The sequence below is a fragment of the Protopterus annectens genome, chromosome 7.part0 (assembly GCF_019279795.1).
Source record: "Protopterus annectens isolate FY-2018-M chromosome 7.part0, PAN1.0, whole genome shotgun sequence".
Lineage (NCBI taxonomy): Eukaryota > Metazoa > Chordata > Ceratodontiformes > Protopteridae > Protopterus > Protopterus annectens.
This window is the reverse complement of record NC_056739.1, coordinates 1,889,987,937-1,890,005,336: the sequence shown is the minus strand read 5'-3', so window position 1 is coordinate 1,890,005,336 and position 17,400 is coordinate 1,889,987,937. Positions and strand designations below refer to the sequence as shown.

The 17,400-nt window shown below is 35.9% G+C and overlaps 1 protein-coding gene across 1 annotated transcript in view; it reads left to right on the top strand.

Moving 5' to 3' along the window:
• Positions 1 to 15,971, top strand: part of AGBL1 (AGBL carboxypeptidase 1) — a 4,745,443-nt gene extending 4,729,472 nt beyond the window's left edge. Inside the window, exon 23 of the mRNA XM_044078361.1 lies at positions 14,921 to 15,971. Coding sequence (XP_043934296.1) covers positions 14,921 to 15,086 — 166 coding nt within the window. The 3' untranslated portion in view covers positions 15,087 to 15,971. The remainder of the gene's footprint in view (positions 1 to 14,920) is intronic.
• The last annotated feature ends 1,429 nt before the right edge of the window (positions 15,972 to 17,400 follow it).

Here is a 17,400-nt window from a genome sequence, read left to right as displayed (position 1 = left end):
CATGTCCAGATATCACAGTTTGTTTAGGACCATGGTTATGAGAATTATGATATTTTTTAATATTTTTCTAAATAACTTTATCCGGGAACATCTCATCAGGGTAAGCAATACCTCATTTTGAAGGCAGTATTAGTAGTTACAGGATAGAAAAAGAACTGTATCTGTATGCAGGAGAACTGTACAGGTATCTTGTTTTGTTTAGGACTTTGGTTATGGAAATTATGATTGTTTTCATATTTTAGTAAATAAGATTGCTAGGGAGCCTGTAATTGTGGCAAGTTATACCTCATGTTGAAGAGTGTTAGTCCTTACAATATGATAAAAGAATAGTGTCAGTATTATGTACATATCTACAGACACCACACTTTATTTAGGACTTAGGTTATGGAAATTATGATTTTTTTTCATATTTTGGTAAATAACTTTGCCAGGGAGCATGTAACTGTGCAAGTGATACCTTATTTTACAACATGATAAAATAACTATGCCTGTATGCTGTACATATATACAGATATCAAAGTTTAGGACTAAGGTTATGAAAATTATGATTTCTTTTCATATTTTGGTAAATAACTTTACAAGGGAGCATGTCAATATGCTAAGTAATACCTCATTTTGAAGACACTATTAATAGTTTCAGCATGGTAAAAGATCTGTATCTATATGCTGAACACATGTACAGATATCAAAGTTTGTTTAGGACTTAGTTTATGGAAATTATGTTTTTTTTACATATTTTGGTAAATAACTTTGCAAGGGAGCATGTCAATACCCCAAATAATACCTCATTTTGAAGAGAGTATTACTCCTTACAACATGGTAAAAGAACATTGTCTGTATGCTGTACTCATGCACAGATATCACAGTTTGTTTAGTCTTTTAGGATTATGAAAATTATAGACTTGCAATATTTCTCATTATTATGCCCATATCTTTGCAAGGAAGCATGGTGATGACACAAATGAGGCATTGTTTTGAAGCTGACATTGAGCCACACAACTTGTACACTGATATGTAGTCTTTGTCTGTTACAGGTGATGAGATATTATGCTTTGTTTATTTATCAGTTCTGAGAAATATAATATTAATCAGATTTATGTGAATATCTCTATAAAGAGCATCACACAGTAATGGTTAAGGTATCATTTTCAAACTAACATTAATACAAACACATTAATTACAAATCGTATGGGTCTACATGGTACATTCACTAAGAAATTGTGATTTGTTGTACCAAAAAGGTACAAAATATGCACAATATGAGCATTCCTTGGCAAATATTTAATAATGATTTACATACACACTACCAACATTTACGCTGTTGGAAAGGTCAGTGTCTGCTGAACAACTTTCGCTTTTACACTTTTAGTTTAGCTCTTATAGTTAAAGAGTTATGAACATTTGTTTTCTGCATGGTATTACAAATGGATTATCTGAAAATGAGCTCAGGCTGTACCGTTGTTCTTATGGTGGAAGTAAGCAGGCAGCATTTTCTGAGCTGCTCTGGAGTGAATGAGTTAAGTGATTTGTTTGTTTTTCAATTGAATTGTACAGGTTATAGGTCACATTAAAGGTGGGAAAAGTTTGAAATTATTTATTGTGGTCTAATTTTTTTATATCACAAAAACCTGGTATTTTAACAGGGGTTTGTACACTTTTTATATCCACTGTATGTCAAGGCTAATCTACTGAAATTGAGTGATCACTTGGCCAAATTCAACATCCCCTTACAACTCAATGACCCACTGCTTATGCAGAATCCTTTACTGACAAATTGTATAACTGAATGTAACATACGAGGTAAAAGATACCATCCAAGCAATGGATAAATACAAAGCCTTCTGTAACTATATTAGAAACCTTAGAAGCAATGCACAGCACTATGCAGACCTAATAGTAAATGGCATCACAAACTCAAACCCGAGGACATAGCAAATCTATTTAATGGATACATTTAGCTCCAACTTTACCCCTCTTCCACCCTATGTTCCCAGATCTTATACCTGCATCTACACCTCACCCAATTCTCCCATGAACAACTTCTCAAGGCATTATTCAAGACCAAGAACACTCTTTCTGTGGGAAAGGATACAAAATGCAGGCTGCTTACTTGCCAGCCCGAAACAGGACCTGTCAGATCCCCCTATAAAGGCTATTCAGTGTCGGATTCCAAATAGTAATTGTGCTGCATGAATGGCAGATACGAACTGTCAGCCCCTTGCACAAAGGTAGGGCATTGATAGACCCTAGAAATTATAGACTAATAGGTCTGACCAGCCTCATCTGTAAGGCTATGGAAAGAAACATTATGGAATTCATAAATAAAGACATAGGTAACCTGCAAACTCTTGACCAAGCCAATCTGAATTTGTTAAGGGCAGATCCTGCTTATTTAAATTGGTTGACTCCTTTGGAAAAGTTACTGAAGTAATGGATGAGAGCAAAGTTAGACCTTGCAAAAGGTGTTTGACACCATTTCACACTCAAGCATCTTAGATAAACTATCCTAACTACATTCTAATCCCAAAATGTGCAAATGACCAAATTTTGACATGTAACTGAAAAGGGACAAGAAAGGAGTTTCTATTGATATGTAAATGTATGTCAAGTGAAGACAGTCAAGAGTCATAGGAGTATGCAGGGAGACATGCACCTCATTACAAAGGGTAAAGCACACCAAAGGATTCATTCTGTCAGATAGTGAGAATGCTTGGAGCTGCAGCATCTGTCATGTAGCAAAACACTAATGTGCTTAGTGCTGCAACTTCCTGCAAGTATGAATGAGGCGACGTCTAATGCCAGTGGAAACATTATCATCAGTAGATGACATACTATAATTTCACTAGTCATAGGATTATTGATTACTTTAGAGTAGATGAGGATGTTACACGAGCCTTGGTTGATGTGTATCAGTCACACATAGAATATATGGGAATGCATCACATTCCTTTACCTGTATAGACCAAGGTATGTATACAGCTTTTCATTCTAGCTACAGGAAGCATTCTGAGACTAGCTGGTAACATGGTGAGTATATCGAAGATCTCCATTTCTAGAATTCCTGCTGAATATTTTACAGGGCACCATTCCCAAAATGCTCAATATATTCCTTGACATAACACCTTTTCACTTGAAGGATTGTATATGTTTTCCTAGTACACCACCATTACAATGATTGCATTATACAACATTGTGTACCGCCTTAAGTACTGGATGCCATAGGCTGCACACATGTAGAATAAAGCCCATATCTGACAAAGAGTCACAAAATTTTATGAACAGAAAGGCTAGTATTCTATTATCTGCCAGGTAGTGTGTGAAATGTATCATCATAACCAATGTGACTGTACACCATCTATTTAACACACATTACAGCTGCATCACTACTTCCTGCATAGTGAAATCCCACAAGGCCATATAGTTGATAGATGTGGCCACTTTGGTTAACACTAATGTGTATGACTACATTTATATGGCGAGAATATATATTGATGTCTTCTCATGTTTGTACCCTGCTGCAGCTAAAGCTGGATACTCACTAAAGCCAACCCACAGAGTATGGCCAGATTACGGTACCACCCCTCTCATGCATAATCCTGCAAATTTATACAAAGTATATTCTGTCTTCTCAAACCCTGCATCTGCTTCCTTGTCATGTCTGGGAGCCAGTCTAGAATAAACCTACTACAGTGTGCAGGATGTTTTTAACACATTGTATGCTATATTATATCCTGGTGAGGAGTGAGACTGGGCAGTCCACAGATACTGGTACAATCAGACCACCCACATATGTGGCCAGCAGAGATTGTTACTCACACCTATCATTCAATGATAGTCTGGCAGATCAGCAGTAACTGACGGCTGCACAACCATACAGAGTGACAAGTACAGTACACAGCAGTATAGCTGTATCAGAGACATTTACACCAGAGCCCTGAGGCCTGCCAAGCACATAGTGATAGTGCAAGCAGAAGAAACATGATGCAATCAGTGTTACTGTCAGGTTATGCTGGCTAGCCATACTGTGCATTAGACATTACTATATATTACATACAGGATGATCACATGCATCACCATGTACTTGGGTGGTTGAGGAAAAAAGTGAAAGTTTAGACACAACTTGGGGTGGGGACGTCTCACATGAGGCAGAAACTGGGGTCTTGACATGAATAGCACTCTATCTTAAAAACAGTTTCCACTTGTGATGAAGCTGGGTGCAATTATATGATTGTGGCCCGTGGCTAGTCTGCTGGCTTACCACACTAAAACATTTGGACCTCCAGACAGGAAAGATGTCTGACTATGGGATAATGACATGGATGTTGTTCAATTATGAGGCGACCTGCAACTGACAAAAAAATAAAGAAATAAGTGTGCTCTCCTTAGAATAACAGCAACATGTGAAACTTGCTGTTACACATTAAATTCATTTTTGAGAGGAGAAGAGCAAGCTCTCCTGCCACCCACCCCACCAGTTACACTAATTTCAGAGGACAGCTATGTTGGCCAGTGAGGTACCAGATGTCATTGTATAAGCTGAGCAATGTAGAAGTTCCAGTTTAAAGAATAACTTTGATCCTTTTGTAATCACATGCCTGGTGGCATTAAGCCGAAGTAGAACTGAGTGATCTGCATATGGTCTAATTTAGGCTCTCTATGGCACAATTATTCCCTGTATTTTCTTACTTTCCTGGATGGACTATACCATTGACCAATGACTGTATTTCCAATGCAAACACTATGGGGAGACACCTGGCCTCATTGTCTCATCCATCTGCATATAATTATAGAAGAAGCACAGATGGCTTATTTAACACCTGGTTACTGTTATCCAATATGGCACTACTCAACTATGAAAAAACTGAATAGAGAAAAAGAAAAGGAAGATTCTGTGATCTGGCTAACACTCACCTCAGGAGCAAGTCAGATGTCAGGCTTCTTTCTGCACTCCTCAACTCTATATGAGAATCAAAAAAAAGAAAAAAAAAAGGAAATGAATGCTAACTGGCATCTCCCAATCATGCCCCCCTACACCTTGCACTTAGGGCAACTGCCCATTCATTCCATCCTAGTTACATCTCTACATTATATATTGTGAGATGTGTGAACCTGTCAATAATCTCTGTTTAATTTCTTCAGTAACTTAACCAAGAGTGTTGAGATCCAAAATTTTGATGGATCATTGACAAGTGACCACACCATAGGCAGTCAGATGCCCTCTCATAATCTAAGTTTAGAAATAACTAAGCAGATGTACCAGACATATACAGCCAAACTTATAAATGCCTACAAGTGATGCCAGGGACTTGCCTCCCCTTTATCAGTCCACATAGATCTAGGTTGAGCAAGTGCCCTCTAGCCTTTTGAACTTTATGGTCTGTGACATCCTGAATATTGTTTATGTGGTTAAATACCATCACTGTCACTGTTTGATGGACGTAAATGCACACACACACACACACACACACACACACACACACACACACACACACACACACACACACACACACACACACTCACACGCACGCACACATATTATACAATGCCTCCTCTAAAACGTGCACGCTGATTGGCCACCCCACCAGCGTGCCCGTTGTAAATCCCTCAATATACTAACGGAAAAAGGTCCTGTCGCCCGGACTTTTTCCGTTAGTATAAATACTAATCTCGCTATGTTAAAAGAGTTTAACATAGCGACACAGGTTTAAAAAAAGCAACGCAGATCTCCGTTGCTTTTTTTAAAGCTGTCTCGCTATGTTAAACTCCTTTAACATAGCAACAGTGTAAAGCAACGGAGATCTTGCGATCTCCATTGCTTTTTTTTTTAACCTGTCCCGCTTTGTTAAATGAGTTTAACATAGCGAGACAGCTTTAAAATAAGCAACGGAGATCTCCGTTGCTTATTTTAAAGCTGTCTCGCTATGTTAAACCCATTTAACATAGAGTGACAGTTAAAAGCAACGGAGATCTTGGGTTCTCCGTTGCTTTTGCCACAGCTGTGATGTAGTGCGTAGGCATGCGCAGTACATCAGAACTGCCGGCGAACACCAGACAGCTGCGGAAGGGCAGCAAAGAGGCATTATACAATGCCATTATTTAAGAAAAGTAATTATTTCTTTTCTTAAATAATGTCATTGTATAATAGCAATAACCCACTTCTGGGTGTGGGTAATGCTGGATTTACCCACGGTTGTCTTTGTTTGGTCCCGGGCTTAAGCCCGGGACCAAACCACGCCAACCGTGGGTAAATCCAGCATTACCCACACCCAGGCATGGGTTATTGCTATAATAAATACCTCATAACTGATCTTCCATTCTTCCTAGAGAAATCCTATTCTGTGCTATTTAACCTATGACAAGAGGTGTTGTTGTCTCGCTTTTGTTGTATTGCTCTCCCTTTTTTTAAAATGTGCATGTAAAAATGGATAACTGTCATTTTTTTTAAATCTGCTTGGATGTTGTTGCAGTGCAAACCATGTTTTTCTGTGGATGGGAGTAAGTGTAAGTGGGGGGGGGTATTTAGAGGAGGCCATGACATCTGTGTGCTCAGAAAAGCAGCGTTATTCACTGCAACACCCATGTTAGCAGCAACATTAATTATATTCTTCACTCCCATGAGTACTACATTGAAACATAGACTCAGATGCTGAACATAGCATAAATATTTCCTAACTGATCTTCCTCTCTACCCAGTGAGAAACCATTTTATGATGTGGAAACTTTTGTTTTTCTTTCTTTTTGTCTGTCTTTAAGATAATTCTTGATACACACACACACACACACACACACACACACACACACACACACACACACACACACACACACACACACACACACACACGCACACACACACACACACACACACAAATAGCACACTGAATTAGCTTAATATGTAAAGAAGTGCAAAAAATAAGGTGAATGACATTTGGATTCAGTGGACAACTGAATGGCATTATGCTCTGAATCACCATTTTCCGTCTTTTGTTAATGTCTTTGCGGAAAAGACTTTTCTTCTGTGTTGTCTTCTGTGACTAAAATTATTCTGATTTCGGGAGCAATGTAAAACAAGTATTATGGCTATCTCTGATGCAGACTATCTCCATAATAAGTTAACACAGGAATTATTTTAATTAATCAGTTATGTAGAAAACTTGCATAGGAAATAACAAGCAATACTTTGTAGGCAAGTAAAGCTAAATTGTCAATATCATCAAAGTGGCTTTTACATGTTAAGATTAATGCCTTACTTCTAAAACAGACTGACATTTGCCTAACTAATCTATTGAAAAGAAAATCAATGCATTTTGCTATACCTTTTATGGAATTTCATAACATTACTTAAGGAGATTGCATCTGTCCATATCTTTTAGAACTGATATTTTACTGATTTAAGAGAAAGTGCATTGTGTAAATGTTTCATAAAATGAGCATTAATCAGAAATTCTGGCTATATGAATTTTGTCTTCCATAAATTACCTTTTCAATCTATCAAAGGATATAGCATTTTCAATCCATATAGATAATGTTGGCACATAATTCTGGATAACTGAAAAATATAAATATGGTTTGCATCCCATATGCTAGAAGAGTGTTTTAAACGGTACTGACTTCATGAATGTTCCTACCCACAACTCATAGAATAAAAGCGAATCATTCACAGCATACTCATATTAGGCATATGTCTGCACACTGCCTTCATTTCCATGACTTCAAATTAAATGCATTCTCATGCACATTTGATTGAGCATATTGAAAATAAATGCAGTGAGTAAAAATATGTTGAATGCAAGTATGCAGGGAATGATGTACTTGTGGTGAAGGCGTTATTTTAAACACCTTTATTGAATTATCACTTGTGACATGGGAAAATTTGCATTTATATAAAAAAATCAAACTGTATTAGCAAGTTCACATTTACAAACACAATACTTCACATATATATTGTTATGTATCATATAACCTAAGCAACATTGCATAGATTATTTAATTCCTGCCACCCTTTTTCTTAAACAAGAAAAATCGTTATTAAACCATAGCTTATGACATAGGGAATCATACATTTATATAAATGAAAACATACCAGACTGTGAAGATATTGAGAGCAAGTACAATGAGGCAGTCTGGTAATATTGTGAGGATGTAATATTTCCATTCCCTGTATCAGTGTCAGCTTCATTGTTGAGGGGCAAAGGGTTGACTTTCTTCATCTTGAATGTTTGCTAACATATAGCCTGCCTATGTATGAAATCTTATCAGTACAATTTTAGTCACAAAGCCAATCATCAGGCTTGGAATTTAATGACATTCTAGAAGGGACTAGATCTTTAACTCTTCAGATTTTGGATGGGTATAGAGGCTTTGTGCATAATGCATTCTTAGTTTTGCTAGGTATTTTATTTTGCTGATGCCATGGCCAATAACATGAATATGTTTAGTAGCTTAACTGTACAAGCTCTGTACTACAGTTCAACAGTTCACAACATTGAAAGACGTTTTGGTCTTCAGTGGAAGATCTTTTTTTCAGATATTTTCCTCAACTTTGGGTTGAGGGGGTGATAAGTCAGGGGACTGTGCTGAACATTAAATACCAGAACTATACCTCTAGTTTTGAGAAACTGCTCTTGTTTATGTTGTCAAATCATCATTTTTATAGAGTTGTGATGTCTCCTGTATTCCTAGTTATTTTTAAGTGTAATATATGTTGTTTCTTATGTGGCTATAGCCTGATGCTTAAAATACATTTTTTTTTCATTTTTAGCTACTGAGTTGATTGCTTATTACATACAGTATATATCCTTCTTATTTTTATTTTATGGTATCAACATGACCCAAGCAATCCTTTTATAAGAGAGGTATCTAACAATATTTGTAATTTGCTAATTAAAATAGTATATGCGCAATAGCAATCCAACGGTATTCCAATGTCCGGATGAAACCAAGATCCAAGTAAAAGTGTAAATCCAAGTTTATTAAATAGGTGAGCGATTTCAGCTGTGACACCAGCCTTCCTCAGACCAGGCCCATTTCAAAACCAAACCATGATTGCAAAGTATTTATGTCTATAATGGTTAAAAGAACGGCAAAGGTGATGCCAAATTTGATAGATATGGACCAATGTGGTTTTCTGGATGGGAGGTAAACATTTGACAACATTAACAGAACATTGATGATCCAGAGGGAAGCAGAATGTAAGAAAATACTAAAATACCACTGTTGTTGGTGGGTCTTGATGCAGAGAAAGCATTTGACAGAATAAGCTAGGACTTTATGAGTAAAACAATGGAAGCATTTGCATTAACTGATAAAATGATAAGGTTGATTAGGAGGATATATGAGGGATGGGAAGCAAAAATTAAAGTGTGTGGGGTCTTCTCTGATAATTTCTGTTTGAGCACAGGAACCAGCAGGGGTGTTCTCTTTCCTCTTTGTTATTTGCATTATATTTAGAAGAATTGGCAAAGAAAATAAGGGACTCAGAAATTCAAGGATATCATTGGTATGGTAGTCAAGAAAAGCTGGCTCTAGTTGCAGATGATATTACTTTATACCTCAGAAAAACAGAAAAGGACTTTACAGTCCGGTGGAACATTTTGAGACAATTTCACATATTTTTGGGATGCAAAATTAATTTAGCTAAAAAAAAGACAATAGTTTTTTATATAACTGCTGAATATAATTGAAATAGTGAACAAGACGTATATTGCCTTACTTTATCACATAGTTTATATAAGGTAAGGGATTTCACAAGAAAGGTGAGGTTACAAGTTCTACATCATCAATAGTATATGTTTAACAACTCACCATTAAAACCAATGTCTAAACTTTATTATGAGAAACATCTTTAATCATTGTCTGCTGAAATGTAATGTGATGTTCCAAATCAGGTGAGAGTTTGGTAATGATTACAGCTCTTTATTTAAAGCAACACATTCAAGAGGCTTAGTAATAAGATTTTAGTCTCACAGTTCAAGGCTATGGGGACTTAATGATAATTTGTTGTTTATTTGGAATCTTGCATTCTGTCCTCATTTTTGAATAGATTTTACTTTCATAAACCATGATGACTGTCTAGTCTAAATTTTTAAATATTGCATCTACCATTTCCCCTGTGGTCTTGCTCATTAAGGAAAAGGATTAAGGCATTGTCTACCTACCAATTTTAACTAACTAACCTAGAAAAAAGTATGTTTCATCTTTAAATTAGTACTGCTTGCCCATAATGACATGAACAATGAATTGCTTATGAAATATCTCATTTAAAATCCATGTGTTGTTTCAACACTTACACATCTTCATCAGAATTCCATACTAAGAATTAGTATTTAATTGCTGCTCTACTACATATACTTCACTGTTTCACTGGTTACATACTTTCTTCAGACGTTCTTAGGTAAACTGTGATATCTTATTATTATTATTAAACTGAGAAGGTCATACAGCTAAAATGCTAGAGATGTCTGCCCATAAACAAAAACAAGTATTCTTTCAGTAAGCATTACTTTGTGAAGTGTTCTACTGTTTGGTTGCCTACCTTGCCTGAGGCATCTATATATTCAGTATATAAAGTCTGTTTGCTATTATAGCTTGGCTGTTTGTAGCCCTCCATCCTCCTGCCACACCTGCATCTATAGTACATTACATTTCTCTCATATTTTTGACCAGTTTAAGAAAACTGATTTAATAATCTAGTCTAAAATTAAGCCAGTCCACTCTCACCTAAGTACTTTGCAGATATGGTACCATTTGCATCGTAATGAAACATTTTGTATGCACTATTTTGCTCCTCATCTCCCTGCCCATTCCTCCATTCACTCTCCCCTCATTATAGCATCCAAGAATAACAGATATGGGGTGTAACAGTCCAGGACTGAGTGCTGTCATTCCTCAGACAGTCCAGATTTTTTCTACTACAACTCCATCACTCTATTGCCCAGCAGACACATTGCCATATAATTCCTGACATGTTACTATTTGGTTCACACATTTCAAAAAACACTGATCCTAGCTAGTGAGAAATAGTCTTCTTGGCAGGCTTCATCCATTTATATCCTGCTTTGTCCATGGAGTGTACTCATGCAATGTACCTACTGCTGCCACTCCTGGAATAGCATACATGCAAGTCCTCTTCCTGTAGTGAACCAGTGATGCAAATTCACGTTCATCCCTCCATAAGCAGATCTCCCAACTTCCAGAGAACTGAGGGTTCTATTTCTACTCCAAGTGAGATTGCTGACACTGTAATGTAGCATTAGTGAGGTACTGCACTCCTGAGTGTACCATCCTTCAAATGACACAAAAAGCCAAGGTCCTATCTGCTTGAGATGGTGGTAGCTCAATGGGATGTAAAGTATCCCACAGAATGTATCAAAAAGGGGTCCTTTATTTAACCAACATAAAACAATTATTTACAAAATGAACATACATACTGGCACATATAATCATATTTCTATTTTTTTTACTATTTATTATTTTACTTCTAAGATACTTATTCGTCCATAATTGACCACCATTCCTTCAACCATACTCTATTTTTTCAAAATATATCTGCCATAATCCAATTCCTATTAAATATCATTTCATTCAGTCTTTCATTTCAAACAACACATACTACATAAATAAATTGTATCTGTCCTCTTCACACATTCTTTCTTCTTGTTATTATAATATCCACATGTAATCTTATTCATATGTATATTATTTATGTTATTAATATTCTCAAAAATGTTTCTTCACACAACTTTTTCCAGAGTTTTACCATTCTTTTACATTTCAAAGGAAAAGAAACATGCTCTATTGTCTTGTCCTCCCACAAAATAAACACACTATTTCAACTTTCTTGGTATATTCCCCTTTACTGGTAGCTTATTTATTACCAGTCTCCAGAGGAAATCCTGACACTCTGCTGTCTTGGTGCAACACTTTTTCCTTACTTTAATTACTTTAATCAGTTCTTCTGGTACACCCCCCCCACACACACTCTAACTCCATTGACTTTTGTTCCACACAGATAATTTACCTCATTTTATTACTTCTTGTATATTCTAACATTGTTTCCTTTCTTTTTACATTTCCCTTAAATCACAAGTAAAGTACTCTGCAAGTATAATGTTCATGTTAACCACCAAATAGTCTAATATTTGATGAAACAGATTCTCTCTTTCCTTGCTAGTTATATGCATATAATGCTATAATTCTATAAACATGTTTTCTTCACCTCACATCCGCAACAGTTAACCTTCTCATCCTTACCAATGTTACATCTAGTATTCTGACTGTTTTTTTTTTTTTTACAAAACACAGCCACTCCAGAACAATGTTCACTTCCTAAGTTTTGTATTATATTTCCACACCACAATTTTTCTGTTTGCAGTCTTTCTTCGCTTGTCAGGAATGTTACATCCTGTAACAGAATAACATCCACATCACATTTGCACATCTGTCCAGTATCCTTACACCCTTTACGGTGTTAATAATGCAGTTCATACTTAGTAAAAGTAGTTTAACATTATTGTTTTCCTTCTTTTTTAGTTTAAGGAAAATATTTTTAAATTTTCCCCCAAACGAATATTCGTTCCTGGGTTTATGTGCAAGTAATTATTGAGCCTCAGATTCAGATTTTTCAGTGTCTTGAGCTTCAAAAGAATAATAACATCAATCCCTTCTCCTGACCTCTCACTGCATGCATACACTGTCTAGCTCTCCTCATATTTTTTTCTTTTTGTCCTACCTCGTACGTTTTCTTCCTGCTTGCACTCTTTTTTCATTATTTATGGTTTGTTCTTGATAATCATTCAAGTGTCTCTTGTTAAGACAACCTATATTCATGCACACACTTTCCTGCTCTATGTCCTTTCTCCACACATCTGTTACATTGTACCTTGTCACAATCATTAATTAAATGAGAAAAGTCCCTAAAAAACACTATGATTTAGGCTAGCCAGCTACATAAATAACACTTGGCAAGTGTTCTACCATGTTTTTTTCACATTTCAAAATAGCTTCCAACCTCCACACTCTGTTCCATAAGTTTTCTCATCTCTAACTTTCACAGTATTATCAACAGTTCCACAAAGACCCTGCATGCATTTTTAACATTGTTGTTTTCCAATTCTTGAGTTCTGAACTGCAAAGTAATGTTTTTTATGTAAAATGTACATTATTTCCAGAAAACAAATTAATCAGTTCTGAACTGCAAAGTAATGTTTCTGTGACATTGACATTGCTACCAGAAAATAAAGTATTGTTCCATAGATTCATGTCCTTCTTTTTGTTACACAGTTCTAGAAATTTTACCATCAGTCCATCAGTTTCAAATTTTAAGTCACAAAAAGTATCTGTCCCATTATACATAAAATAATTAATTTCTTCAGCTTTAAAATCCAGAACAGTTATGAAATTGTACCATACATAATATTTTCTATTACAATGTCTTTTTTTTGTTCTTATTCTCATAGCCAGACTTCTCTTCAGTTTAAAACCAATTCTACTTACAGTGTGTTGCTGCTCTCCTTTTTTACCTGCTGTCACTGATGCATATATTTTAGTTACTGTATTATCTGCTGCCACAAAACCAGACTTCTCGGTTTGTTGCTGTTTTCTTCTTTTACCTTCTGTCACTGCTCCATAAGTTTTAACTGCTGCATTCTCTGCTGACACATCACATGGTTACTTCTCCACATTACCATTCTTAGAGCTTCTAAAAATGTTTCTGCCATCTCAGCCCATGAAATGGCAGAACTGTCACCTGGATCATCCTGCTCAATTATATTTTTAACAGAACATTGTCTGCAAGCCATCCTGATACCAGTTCTATTATCTGCACCACTCCAATAGACTGGCTCACTTCCTTCTCCATGGAGACAGCTAAATATTGCTCACTTGTAACATCTACCACACATGAATCTTTGTTTACTTTCTGAAGCTCCATGCTGAGCAAATTTTCCCCAAATTCTTACTTTCCACCTCCAGAATCTCCATAGCTTTCTTCTCCTCCTCCTCTATGCTGCTACTTTCTTTAAGCCTCTTCCTTGCTGCTGCGGGAGCCCTCTGGTGCCATCTAACAGCTCCATAGAGTTGGGGGAGGTTCCCTGATGCCCAGACAAAATTCCCTTAGCAGTAGAAATATCACCTTGTATCTCCCCTGGAAAGAGACTACTAACCTCATGTGATTAATCCAGTCAGTGAAGAATAAATAAATAATTAAACCCAGCTCATCAGGGCCACAGCCGGACCTTTATTCCTAGGTAAATTCATATTTAATCATATGCATTGTTCAACAAATATGCTTAGCCATATCTTATTTACAGGAAAATTAAAGTCTGCCCCATTGACTTCAGTAACAAGGTTCTGCGCTTAAAATGCTATTTCAGATTTTTTGTCAGACTTAAAATAAACAGACAGATAGATAAACAGATAGATAGGTATTTGGATATATAAATTATTCAAGTAAAGGGAAATAATTATCATGCCATAGCTAATGATCTTTCCAACTCTCAACCTTCCAGTATTAAACTTTGTACTATCCAAGATTTATGCAGGTATTGATTTGCCTCTTGACATGATTTTAATGATTTATTGACTAGAATATAATCCTCTGTTGGTCTTTACAGTTGTTAAAATGTTTTTGCCAGCCAGGTGCAAGTAATAAAGATCAGAAATGCATGCAGCAGAATGCCAAAGTAGGAAATGTGCATATTAAAAATATGACTAATGTATAGCACATTACTACTCCAGTGAAAATACATCTAACACAGCATAGATAGAACAATGAATGGGGTAATAAGATAACAGTGAGAAATGAATCTGTGCAACTGTTAATTATTTTAATTGCAGTCGTTCCCAATGATGTTTATAACTGAATGCTTTCTTCAGGAGTATATCAAACGCTTACAATGCAGTTTTCATTTTTTGTCTTTTCCAGCAATGAATACATAGAAGAAGAACCCCCGTGCCCTGAGGAAATTGATTTCAATAGCTGTTTCATTTATGAAGAAGAATTTGCAGACATAGAAGAGGAACTTGAGGAAAGTTCATCTGACTCTGAAGACACGGAAACAACTTCTGAGCTACAAGCATCTTCAGATTAGATTTTTAACATCCTCATGACTGGTTGCTGTGTTCATGTAGGTACTTCCTGAGAAATGGCAGAATGCACTTTGTATTATTTATGTAGTCTTTTAGGAGCTTATGCAGTATACAGACTGGCTAACCAGGTGTCAATTGCACAATTCTGTAAGTCTCTGTATTGGACAAACTATGTAAATTTCAAGTATTTTTGCAAGGAAAACATTCATTTGCTAGGACTGTAAACTGTCTTGTAAATAAGCAATACTGTTTTTTTTTGCCCCTGTTGTTTAAACTACAACATAGTTGCACTATTAATGAATATATTATTAATGTTTTTTTTTTTCTTTTGTCTGTGCCCTTATATTTGCTTTTATAACAGCATGTCAAAAGTTACAGAAATTTTGCTACTCCTTTATGGATTTAACTTGCTTTCCTTAGTATTTATGTGTCAGTTTTGGGCATTTAACTCCTCTATGAATATTCCTTTTCAGAGTAATTAATAATTTCATAACTGTTGAAAATATCATGGCTTTTTCAACCAACAGCTCGTTCTAAATCTATGTATGGAAAGGAGGAGATGAGAGTGCAGTCTTCCACATAGACACAAAGTCCTCAAGTGTTTTAAATTTGTTAAACCTGCATTTCTGTTTTCTTCTGGTCTGAGAAAATATTTATGCCATTTGGCTGTGTCTCTATACAGTTTTGAATAGCAGTAGTAGTCAGTCTTCCATGGCTTATAGTATACTGATTTTGCCAAAGCAAAATTTCCTTTAATTTCTTTTTTTATGAATGGCTTTTATTTTTAGCTATAGCTAACAGCTATGCCACCTTTAAAAATAAACATTGAAATAAGGTCTGGTGATCAGCTGTACATCATATGAGTAAATCTAAATAAATATTCTTTAACACAGTGCATCTGACTTACATTTATTCACTGGTCAATGGAGATATTAAAGTTTTATTTGAAGTTTATCTTTTTAGGTAAGATTAATTAATTAATTAATTAATTAATTAATTTGTTTTAAACAGAAGAGTTTGTATAGAACTTTTATACATATAGCAATGCTGCAGTTTAGAAAAATGTTGTTATTAATGCTTTTTTTCACTTTTCCTAAATTCTACCACAAAATCCAACAGAAAAAATATATATATCTTCTGTACAAATGAGAGTGTGTGTATTTCTGTGTGTGTGCGTGCATGTATGTGTGTGTGTGTGTGTGTGTGTGTGTGTGTGTGTGTGTGTGTGTGTGTGTGTGTGTGTGTGTGTTTGTTTGATGTTCAGTTACTTTAGAATAATAACACAGGTGCTCAATAAAGAAATACACACACACACACACACACACACACACACACACACACACACACACACACACACACACACACACACACACACATGCACACACGCACACACACACACACACACACACACACACACACACACACACACACACACACACACACACACACACACACACACATACATGCACACACACACACACTGTCTGTCACTGAAGTACTTGCAGGTGAATGCAAGTAAATAATATTGTCTTATACCAGATGTAGTACCAAGCTTCAGGAAGTACCTCATACCTGATTTAACTAGAATGGTCTTGTCAAGCCTTGCTCAGTAACACATGCGCTCCTATTGTCACATTCTGATATTCTGGACAGGAAAGTTTATACAGAATAGTACAGCAGCATTAAAATAATGTATTACCACTGCTAACAACAGCAAACAATATTTTATTCCAACTCACATGTGTTCTGTGCTAAAAGAGGAGAACATACAGTATTTGTTTTTCTTTCGGTCCTTTTTACTTCATTTTATATGTGGACAGAACAAAACAAGCACATGTTTAATAAATAATTAAACTGAATGTACAACAGGAATATTAATGTAAAAGATGCAGAAGAAACTCAAAATCTGAGGACCAGGTTGTCCTGCGTATTATCATTATATAAATGATCACATTACAGTAAAGATTTCAGGTATAAACCACCCATCTGTTGAATGAATGCATAATATATGATTTTTAACATGGATTAATTTATTTTATTGATCAATTAGTTTCCCGCGCTTAGCGCATGTATAAATGCATAACAGCTGATTTTAAAAAACATTATCTGATGAAGCGTGGATGGACCACGCGAAAGCGCTCATTTTTTGTTCTGTTGAATAAATCTTTTGGATATATTACAAGTTCCTGGATTTTCTCTGACTAACTACAAGTGTTTTATATCGTGCATTCTGACAACATCTCTCGTGGTTGGTATCTCACTTTTTTACGTTTTGCTGTTCTGAAGTTTTTGGTGAGGAAACCATCTAGCAGGGAC